This window comes from Aedes aegypti, chromosome 3 (genome assembly GCF_002204515.2).
Source record: "Aedes aegypti strain LVP_AGWG chromosome 3, AaegL5.0 Primary Assembly, whole genome shotgun sequence".
In the NCBI taxonomy this organism is placed as follows: domain Eukaryota; kingdom Metazoa; phylum Arthropoda; class Insecta; order Diptera; family Culicidae; genus Aedes; species Aedes aegypti.
Window position 1 is genome coordinate 39822728 of NC_035109.1, and position 12011 is coordinate 39834738.

The window sequence follows — 12011 nt, forward strand, 5'->3', positions numbered from 1 at the left end:
CGTTCCACAAACTTTGTTCGCCCGCCTCGATCGCCGTCGCTTGTTTGTCGTTTTATTGTTCTCGGTGGATGAGCTCGATGTATTGTCATCATCAGTCCATTCGTCGTTGTTCGTTTGGTTTTCTTCATCTGGTCCGTCCACGTCAACAAGAGTTGGTGACGTTTGCCGATCATCGTTTATCGGTGGGAAATCATCCTGCGTAAACAACCCGTCGGAAGATTTCGATGATGTTGCTGGTGTGTTGTTGGTTTGGAATGTTATTGGTGATGTTGCTGTTGTGGAAACCGGACATTTCCTGCCGGGATGAGGCGTTTGGCCGCATGAGTGGCAGGATTTTGGCTGGTTGATGTAAGACACCATTGTTGTCTCATTTCCAATGGTAATGACTGAAGGAACATGGCGAAGTAAATTCATCCTCAAGACTCGCACTCCATTTGATAGTCCGGGAAAATAGTGCTTCCACTTTTCATTCCTGATGGAAATCACCTCACCATACTTCAGCATATGATCGGCGATTTCGACGTGGCTCATTGACGGTGGGAGGTCATGGACTCGAACCGTCACCGCGTCACAATCCACGAAGATAGGAATCCGAAACTTTGTGTCTCCACAAAGCATTGTTCGCTTCCAATTATGTTCTGATTGGTAGCGAACGACGATTTCATGAGACTTCATTTCAATGAGCACACAGTTACGTAAGTGATGCAACTGTATGCTCTTGATATCCGCATATTGGAGCTTTAAATCGTTCTCCAAAAATTGTTGCACTTTGGCCACTTCAGGGCGCACTGGGAGAACACTGAAGTCGACTACTAAGGTGTTTTTTCGTGCACCGGGCATTTTCGCGAGACTGCAAACTAGAGTGGAAAAGGCAAAGAATACGTCTGACGCGCGCGGTGTCTGGCTGACAACTCTTCCAGGAAGGCTTGAAGTGACTATGCTACTGCCCGCAGCGCTTGAGGATCCAGCTGTATTGGAGGTCATCTTGCAATCTTGATTGGCTAACAGTTCAGAGGTATCTTGAATACTTGAAAAAACTGTTCCGCATTAGGCCCATAACCTATTGAGTACGCAATAAATAGTCGACTAGCTCGTACTAAGGTTGGAACAAGAATGATGAAAATTTATTTGTCAAATTAAGCTACGCATAACAATGGGTTACTTCGATCTGCTTCGCAACAGAAAATACATTAAACTAAACAATAATGCTTAACTATGGATTGAACTCAATAGCCGGTTTTATTTTCTACACTAACTAAACGCAAAGCAAAAGTACTACCGGATGACGTCATTCAAATTTTTTTCCAAAGGTTCTAACTTTTATGTACACTTTAAAGCGCTTTTTCCAATTAATTGAACTATTGAATACTGAAACTCTTGTATATTTTAAACTTTAGCAATTATTTGTAACTGCGTCAAATAAGGAACATAGTGCGTCAAATTAGGCACATTGAAGAATTGATGCGTCAATTAAGGAACCTAATGTGTTCCACAAAAAAACAATCAAACATGAAGAAAAAAACGTTTAATATTTTTTTTTACTGATTATTCCCTAGTTCTATAATAGTTGAGCTAGCATAGGTTCAAATTTCAACTAAATCGGACAGATTTAGACGATTTGGCAAGTGTTTGAATTTAGAATTTTCTTAACCGCGTCAAATATGGTACGTCCACGGTACTGTATGCAATCTTGAAGTGTCTGGAAGCTATTATATTTGTTGCTCATTGGACGTATTTTTTGTTTGTTTTCTTCTTTTCAATCACTAGTTGTAACTTTTAAGAATTTTAGATGATTCCAATATACAATGTTTAGGGTCAAGGAAAATTCTCAAAATTTCGCTGATACCAAGGCGATGAAAGAAACATTTTACGTGTTAATCGCGGTCCCATAGTTTGATAATATTTGACATAAAAATGTATATTTACAGTAAAAATTACCTTTATATGCGTAAATTTCAAGCATTTTTCGTATTTTGCGAACTGATATAATAAGTTTAATATCATATTATCAATACAAAATTTAAAGCAAGAAGAAAGACGCTTAACTTGAAACTAAACGATTAGCACATTTTTTTATATGAAACTTGGCTTACAAATAAATAAACCATTCTTATGAGCAAAAATCTGAACTTTTCTGAGATTATCATATAAACCTTCAGAATTCAGCTATTCATGCGTTATTTTCCAAGTTTCGCGATGAAGGATAAATTCCATGGATTTCGTGGCTTTCGCGAAATTCCGAATCTTCATTATTCCTAACGTTGTTATTCTATATAATAATTCTCATTATTCACAGCTTGTCAATTGTATCACGATATGTTAGCTTTTTGACGATGTCCAGCGCTAGTACATCTCTTTGTATACTTTTGTTGATACATCAAAGTTTTTAAGTTAAATGATGACTAACTGTTGACCGCTGAAACCCACTTTACGCCCACCGCAATTTATCAGTTGTCGGTTTGTTGAGCAAGAAAAACTATATTCACACATAGTTTATTAATCAATTCAAAGCCACATAAATTTTGTGTATTTAATAAGATAAAACATAATCAATTTGGCCAATATGTTTAAAATATCTAGTTTTGGTTCCAATCAATATTGCGCCTACTATCGCGCGACACCTGGAAGCTCCATGCAACATACATACACACAAAACATGTATGGCGTTGACGCTTTCTCTTCCAACAGCAGACGTCGTGACGCCAGTTGCGCGCGCTTTCTCAATTCTTGCAAACCAATGCGAGTGTCATGGGCAATTTCTTTCTCGGGTGCACAAATTGGAGTGAACCAGATTTTACCTATACAACGCCACCGTTGCTCTAGAAATGCCAATACAAATGCACATTCCTGCTGTGTCCATACACGCTATTTTCGTGCATAAGAAAAAGTGCACGGCTGATATGAACATTCTCTGCAATACGATGGAGACGCATGGCAGTTTGTCTTGTTTGCTTTGCTGTTTTCGCTTGCTGGTTGAGCAAGACCATGGGGGGAGAATCAAACGGTTTGTTCACTGAGGGCGATGCACCAATTGAAGGTGAAGAAATCAAACAACATTTTCAAGCAACTACACATTATGAATGTTGGAAGTATTGAGAATTATATTCTCAAATATATATATATTTAATTTGTTAGTTTGAAATCTTTGACTGTGCAGTGCACCAAGTGCACCTTAGGACGAGACGCCACTGAATCAAAGTATAAAAAAAAAGAATAGAATGGAATGCACCTGTGGTCGACGGGAGAAGCTTAAGTTTGGAAATGGAATGCAAGCTAATAAAATGGAAAACGCTCATCTAGTAAATAATTGATGTAAATTTCTTTCGTCAACTCGATCAAAATATCGTATGATAAAGAAGTACCATATATACCTTTCTCCAAATTAATCAACCATTTATTTATATCCATCTAAACACAACATCAGTTACTTGAATCACAACACACACGTATTGACGCTTTCGACGATTGGTAGTATGTATGGCACCGTAATATTCAACATTTATCATCTATCGTACCTGGGTATAATTGATATGCAAGCTCGGAATTACCACATTTCAGTTTTTATAAAAGTCCGATTTGTTAACTTTCTTTTGAACATCTGAAACAACACGACTCATATAATGGCAGTACTTAATGTGTTTTTGGGCACGCACGAAACCATTTCAGCAATGCCTTACACAGCAGTTCCGTTGACGTAATCATATTGCTGCGGCTGATTCAGAAATAGTTGCGAGTGCGACTTACGCCGTTCCCGTTCAATTTTGTCCAGATCGAAAATGGGCGAAACTTTTCCGGAGAACATCGCCGGAGGTGCCGTTTTCGGTGGCACATAGTTGAATGGCGGTTGAATGACCGAATGTTGGATTCGTGCGTATTGAGGGGGAGGGGGAGGGGGCTGATACGAGCTCAGATAGTCAATGCTGTGGTGGCCTTGAGCTGACGTTGATCTCATGTTGTACTCCGCGTAAGAAGGGGATGGTGGAACGTGAAGGTATTGTTGTTGCATGGTCAGGAAATCGTTGGTCGATTTCGGGATGATCTTTGGCCATTTAGATTCATGATGATGTGGTGAAGACGTGCCCAGATTGTTCTGAGATAAATTCAATCTGAAAAGAAGGCGAAATGTATGAAAAAAGATATCACGAAACGTACCACGAAATGTTTCCTACCTGATAGGTTCCAGCAACCCACTGGCAGAGATTCTACGATTCCACGACCCGTGATGATCTCCCAAATCGTCCAAACTGTTGAAACCGCCGCGTTCATCAACCAGTGCATGCTGTGCTTTTTTCATAAAATTCCTCGGCAGTGTTTGTCTCATATCGTAGTTCAATCTCGGGCACTCCTCACGCATTCGACCTGCACCGTACGTCTGATCCAGTGAATTGTCCGATCGTATTCTCTGACGACGTTCCAACGCATCCACGCTGACTGCTGCACCCAACATCGAATTTCTTCTCCTGCGCTTAAACTTGTCGTCGTCGCTATTGTTTCCCTCTATGACAAAAACACTCTGAAACCCGTCCTGATCTCTTCCATCGTCTTCGATGTAGTAGATGTTCTTCGGTTTTGGTCTCGGGCCAACTTTCTTACAGAACTCGTTGAACAGCTTCTCCTTGGACAGTTCCTTCGTAAGATACTGCTTGGAAATGCCGCAGAGGTTCTTCAAATTCTCCTCGCTTTTTCCATCCGTTTCGCTTCTCGGGTCATCCATCAACATTATATCAGTACTCGTGGACACACTTCTCGTGAGCTTCCCCGAATCCAGCGCCATCTCGATCCGTGACGTTGCGGAGATATCTACGGGTGGTGATGTTGCCGTGGCAGTGCTTCTCATTTCCGGTGCCGGTTCCGTGTAGAGCTCATTCAAGCTTTTGACTAAATTACTGCGGTCGCGATGATACCGGTGTACCGCACAATCATCGCTGCTTTCGAAATAGAATCGCGGTCGCGTACCGTTAAACACTCCGTAATCACCTGACTTGGACGGGTCCTTCTTGGGGGTGATGCTATAGTAGTTGGCACTCAGGTTCTGGTAGGTGGGATAGACTTGTGCACGAGCGAGTTGTGCTTGGTGTAGGTTGGAGTAGATGAGGACATTGAAGATTCCGGACAGTTCCGTGATGACGAAACCGAATACGTACAGCAGAAAGCTTTGGCCGTAGCGGAACGTGAAAAGCGGTGCTTGCAGGGACGAGCGAGGCCGTAGTTTGTAACCGATTTCCGCCTTGAGAATTGAGATGAACATTATCAGTCCGATTAGCATGAGAAGACCTGGAAGATTCAGATAATTGATAGAGAGTTTACACGAAATCAGTTCGGGGCAATGAAAAACGGAACATAAAAAATTGAAAAAAAAAAAATAAAATAAACAGGAAATGTGGATTAAGAAACAGCTTCAGAGAACACGCTTCTGTTGCTAATTTCTCGATGATATGCAGGAATCTTACACTGAGCCAATTTATCCGATTATCCTTATCTGAAAAATCATATACCTGCTTCGGAATTCAGATTTGATAGGTTTTATTAATGTCCAATGATGATATATGAAGATCCAATTGAGTTAAAATAACAATATGGAAGCAATTTGAATTCTACATAGAACTTATTGGACATCATTATCCATTCTGTCATTACAAAATCATATACATGGTATCTAATTGTGTAATGTGAAAAACATCAGTTTTTATTTAGCTATAAGATGGCGTGTCCACTGCACAATTTGCTTGTTAATTTCGGTTTCTAGACGAATTATTGGAAATTATTCAAAGATCTTATCAAAGGTAAGCTGTAGAAATCAGTTATTTTCGATTATACTGCTATTTTCTTTTTCTTAATATATTTCAGAATATGGAAGGTTCCTAGTTGAATGGAATTTGAAGCAAATCTCTTCAACGACCAAGACAAAGGCTCATGAAGGGAGGTCATGAGCCTTTGTCTTGGTCGTTGAAGAGATTTGCTTCAAATTCCATGCAACTATGAACCTTCGATGTTCTGCCTGACGTTATCGAAGTAAGTTATTTTATTAGTTAGTTAGTTTTGGACATTACATTCAGGGAGATTTTTCATCATTTCAGAAATTGTTCACCAACTATGCTGCAACAAAATTCCCTCTGAATTGTTGAAACAGACGTAGATGAATATCTTCAATATGTGCGAACACCCGGATAATGTAATGATTAAAGAATGGCGAAGTAGGTCTCTCTCAAATCAAGGAAATATATTTTATGAATTTCGCTCCTTTGTATTGAAGAAATACTAAATAAACAATTTTAAATTTACTTGAACGATTTTATTATTTATGAAATTTTATTTTGGATAATCAAATTTAGCAAATGCCAATTGATAACTCATTCATTGTTATCAAAGAAACAATAACAATTTATTTTAGTTTCACACGAAAGTTATATGATTTTGTATATGACACCAGCTTAGATTGGATTTTTATAGCCATAGACTTTTTGTTTGAATGTTATATGATTTTCGTAATGAACTCTATCTGTATGAATTCTAAATAAGAGTTATATGAAAATCATTATGGAAAAAAGCTATATTTTATAGCTGTAATGATTCGAACATGAAAATTTTTTGGAGTGTACGTGTTTGCCTGCCCGAGCATGCGGAAAAATCTAAACAAGATTATAATTTGTTGTTATACTTAAGTTAACAACTGACGATCATAATCAGCCATTGGTTTGTTGGAGATCAGAAATAATTGGGTTAATTCTACGAGTGACGTGAGGTGAGTATTGTAACCTTGCTATATGAGACCGACAATTCTCACCTCACGCTTTTATAACCTGCAAATAAAGAATAAAATAATATGTTAATCTGTCCACAGTCCGGGAAGTCTCACTTCTGAGCCTACGGCAGCCAGTATTTATAGCTCAGAAATCCTGTAGGTACGAACAAGTAAAATGTACCAGAGTCATAAGGAACAATATGAGATAGGTAGACATGACAGTCCTTTCCCCTTTAGAAACTTTGTAATAACTCTTTAAAAAGCCACCTTCACGTTAAACACCTCATACAACAAACAACCGAATATATACCCAATTCCACAATTGTATCTTCAAAGTACTTATTTCATAACTACAACAAAACATTCAAATCATTAGATTAATACTGCTCAACATTACATTTGACAACTTCGTCAACACTAAAGAACAATTTCGTTCATCTCAAATAGCAATCGCTTCACAAAAGAACAACTAAGTTCACAATATACGACAATTTCGTAAGCTCTAAAGAACAATTTAGCTCAACTCCAATTGGTAATTTCACCATACTCAAATAAATAAAATTGGTAAACTCGCCACCTCAAAGAAAAACGGTAATCGCCAACACACGTTTCCATGATCCTTGTCGCCACTTTTATAACCTGCAAATAAAGAATAAAATAATATGTTAATCTGTCCACAGTCCGGGAAGTCTCACTTCTGAGCCTACGGCAGCCAGTATTTATAGCTCAGAAATCCTGTAGATACGAACAAGTAAAAGGTACCAGAGTCATAAGGAACAATCACTTGAGATAGGTAGACATGACACACGCCACTCGTAGAATTAACCCAAATATATTTGATAAAAATGAGTGTGGAGTAGTATTGAACAATATCTTCAAAAGATCAAAATAATATCTAGAAGATTTAGTGATCGGCAAACAAATTAATATCGAAATATGATCTGACAGATGGCGATGAACATTGCAGCCAACACATTTTCAAACATCCTTCCAATATCAGATTTCTTCTTCTTCTTCTTTCTGGCATTACGTCCCAACTGGGACAAAGCCTGCTTCTCAGATTAGTGTTCTTATGAGCACTTCCACAGTTATTAACTGAGAGCTTCCTTTGCCGATTTGACCATTTTTGCATGTGTATATCGTGTGGCAGGTACGAAGACACTCTATGCCCTGTGAATCGAGAAAATTTCCTTTACGAAAAGATCCTCGACAAGCGGGATTCGAACCCACGACCCTCAGTATGGTCATGCTGAATAGCTGCGCGTTTACCGCTACGGCTATCTGGGCCCCAATATCAGATTTAGAGATGCGATCAAAATTAAGAATTTCTTAAGGTGAAACATCTCGGAATCCAAAGATGGCCGTCACAATGACCGACTTGTGTCCCTACTCACGTTTTCAAAGGCACAAAATTGGAGAAATAGTTGGCAAACATTTCTGATCTTCTTATCTTAGGCTTTCTGCTTGTGCACAAAGCCAAAATAAAAAGTTCACTGTTGTTGGATGCTTTCTTCGCGAGATTTGTGCATTTGAAGTTTCAGTGCAATCTTAGAAGTTGATTCCAAACTGTTTCACCTTAATGCGTTCTTGATGAAGTGGTGGCGTATATCAATATATGCTTCGTGTGAGTATTATACCTACCATTCTTCGTGATTGCGATACAGCTCTGGTTATCACATCGGATTTCTATTCGGTCGTCGTTGTTGTCCAGTAGTGCCGTGGCGTGGACTTTCGGCACTACTGGACAACAACGTTTTCTGTACGGCGACTGATTCACACATGTACTCCGCCTCACAGGTAGACAGTGCCACCGTGCCACTTACATGAAATGGCATCGCTTTGGACCAGAAACACGTTTGCCGCTGGTTGGTTGACTTTCACTCAACTGAATCGGATCACCAATCGGCGTCGCAGTAGCCGACAATGCTGGAATCTGCATTTTTCTGTCTCATCTGTCTGTCTGTCTCATTGGTAATTGTAACCGCATAACAGTCACATTGAGATTTTACATGAGTACCGTAATGAAGTAGCGATGAAATTTTCACCAGAATTTTTTTCTGACTATTCTCCTAGTATGCGATATGGGACCCAGATAGCCGTAGCGGTAAACGCGCAGCTATTCAGCATGACCATGCTGAGGGTCGTGGGTTGAAATCCCGCTGGTCGAGGATCTTTTCGTAGAGGAAATTTTCTCGATTCCCAGGGCATAGAGTATCTTCGTACCTGCCACACGATATACACATGCAAAAATGGTCAATCGGCAAAGAAAGCTCTCAGTTAATAACTGTGGAAGTGCTCATAAGAACACTAATCTGAGAAGCAGGCTTTGTCCCAGTTGGGACGTAACGCCAGAAAGAAGAAGAAGAAGCGATATGAGTTGTACACAATTTCAGTCTCAAATAAGAACTTTTGAATTCTTGGTAATTTTTAAAAATTTTAGTTTCGTCCCATACTGCCATAACATTTACATTTACTCAACTACCAATAATCGCACCTCGGTTGTACCTCATTGGTTACGATATCGCCACTGCGCAAAGGTAATTCCATTTAATCAATGCCTACTTTTGTCGAATGTTACAAATATGCAGTTATGGGCAGTGTAGTTCATCGGATCTACGTAGGCCTCTTGATCCAATGCGATATAGGGGAACTTACGTATTCTCGGCAGTCTAAGCCGATGCCGGGCTTGTTTTGTAATTTTCTCGGACATCTGCAAACAAAGTACGTGTTTGATTATTTACATCTATGCGCTGCTCAATCCTATATCGATTCACACCGACAGACTTGTTAAAATCTTTCTGGAAATGTTTTTACAACGCTGCGAACAGCTCTTGTTAGTGTCGACTATTGTCGGCAGCGTCATTCTCTTCGGCAACTTTCCCATAAGCGCTGCAAGCGAATCTGTTCGGCAGCTCCAAATCTGTCGCATTTTGAGGCGTGTTCATTTGAATTGATGACATCTCTGGCGAAATCGTTTGTTCCGTCTCGGAAATCTCGTCAGCGGGAAGCTGGTAGAACAAAGAATCATCTGAATATTTTCATTGGTGTGTTTTGACAGAAAAATACTGTGTATTTGGCGTTTCAAATTTGGTTGCCGATAATAGTCGAATGGTGCAGAAGCCGTAAGTCTCCCTAGTTGCTTTTTGCTCGATCCGGATTCCAAGGCAATGTTGCTCTTGTCCGAGATCCTTCGTACGGAAACAGGTGGATAGCTGTTCCTTCAGTTTCTTCGTCTTCATCTGGTTTTACTGTAAATCATCAGGTCGTCGACGTACAGGGTGTCCGCAAATTATCCGATCAGCAAAATATTGGAAAGTTGATCTCACATTGTAAACAATGAAAAATCAATGTTCATGTACCTTTTATAATACATCTACATGTTAACACAAAATACAACTTCAAATAATTTAGAAATGATTGCTTGTTACTGAGATAGGCAAATTTAAATACTGGAGATGTGTTGAAAAAAAACTTAAATAGATTAATCTAAATGTCCTATTACCATTTAAAGTTACCTGCAGTTTAGTAGCTTTAAGTTAGACAGGAAATAGAAAATTTTACGGATCAAATCCAGTGAGTTCTATGGACATTTCTCTTCCGTCATAAAGCTCGAAAAACAACTCCTTTTAAGACACATCAATACATTTGACTTGGTTTTGCAAATACTTGAAATCGGATATGTGTCAATAAGAATATAATAAGCCAATGTTTACAACCATGCAAGAATATTGAATTTATTATGCTTGATTGCATAGAGCCATATCTTCAAAGTTTGTACGGATAATTTGCGGACACCCAGTATATGGCAGCGATCCTGCCTCCTCGGAAGCCGATGTAGACACACGGGTCGCATTGCGTTGGTGTCAATCCAAAACGTCGCAGAGCCGCATCTAGTTTGTGGTTCGAAACTCGGCTCGGCAGCTTTAAGCCATACGCACAGAACAGATAGCAAAGATGGCAACAAAAACAGCTGACAAAATTAACGCGAACACTAGCGCACCTGGTGGCGGCGGGCAAGCTTTTTACACAGTAATTTTTTCGAAAAATGTGCTGAATTAGACAAGAAAACTCGTCTAAATCTTTTTTTTTTTTGATTTTTACTCCAAGGTTGTTGAAAAAAAGGTAGTCTCCAGAAAGAGTGGAATATTTTCATTGAACCCATGATAACCATGAAATTTAAACCGCAATTCAGGCATAACTTAGATTTTACTTAGCTTAGCTTAGCTTAGACTGACTACACATATCAATGGTTGCTATTCCGTGATTGACCGAAGTCAGTGAAAATGCACAAAGAATCAACTAGAAGTTCGGCTGGGATTGGCCATAATCTTCTTCAGTGTGCATAATTCAGTGCCTCTATTTATACAGGGTCAATAACGGCGCCGGCCACGTCCTTGCAGTCAGGTGGGATTGGGGGAAGGAATGTTATACCCAAGTAACACTGCTTGTCATATAATTGTTTAAAATGCACGTATTATACATGTTCGGTTGTACTTTTCTTGTATAATTGACTTAATATCGTACGCTTGTATAGCTCAAAAAGCGCAAAAAATGGCGGCTTATATAACATCTTGCATAGGTCTAGTGATGAAATAATACCGTGGAATGAATGATTTATAAAAGAATTCTCAACATAATAGAAGAAACGCCTAAATCTACCAGCTGTAAGTTATAATAAGGCATTCTGTAAGCAACACTAACTAACAAAATATATGCATATGACAACTACTTGCATTTGTTGTAATCAAGCTGATTTCAAGCAATATAACTTGCATAACACATTTATATCACAGCAAGGTGTATCAGTTGCAATGTAGCTATTTGCTAGTGGTTGAACTTGCAGAAAGCATTTATATAACAAATTGTTTATCATCAAGCCCAATAACGTGAAAATCAGAGTAGATTATATATACATTTATATTAAAAATTAAAACAAAATCTGATCATACCCGACAACCTGAAAAGTTATTTCTAAGTTATGATGTCGATGATTTTGATTTATGATCAGATTTAAAAATATTATTTGGAAATGCATTATATTCATTAATTGGAGTCATGTTTTAATTGCGGTTCGAAATATATGGAGTAATTTATAATTTTACTCTCAGAAAATTTATGCGCCTTCGATGTAATGAAATAATGCAATTGAAAATCATCAAAATTGCAGTTTTTGTTCGATTTGTTTTGATCACAAAAAGAAAACAATATGGCGTAATGCTTACAGTGCCGTTGAGAAATGTTTGGAATGGTTGATACGTCTGAAATATAA

The 12011-nt window shown here is 38.7% G+C and overlaps 1 protein-coding gene and 1 long non-coding RNA gene across 2 annotated transcripts in view; one reads left to right on the plus strand and one right to left on the minus strand.

The window, feature by feature from the left end:
* Nucleotides 1-3376: 3376 nt before the first annotated feature.
* LOC5580274 overlaps nt 3377-12011 on the minus strand; it is a 45327-nt gene continuing 36692 nt past the window's right edge. Inside the window, exons 5-6 of the mRNA XM_001662851.2 lie at nt 4170-5274; nt 3377-4106 (exon numbers count right to left, since the gene is read on the minus strand). Coding sequence (XP_001662901.1) covers nt 3674-4106; nt 4170-5274 — 1538 coding nt within the window. The 3' untranslated portion in view covers nt 3377-3673. The remainder of the gene's footprint in view (nt 4107-4169; nt 5275-12011) is intronic.
* Nucleotides 5925-6152, plus strand: LOC110678886. The gene is made up of 2 exons (XR_002502019.1): nt 5925-6012; nt 6078-6152. It is a non-coding gene; the product is annotated as an uncharacterized LOC110678886 (long non-coding RNA).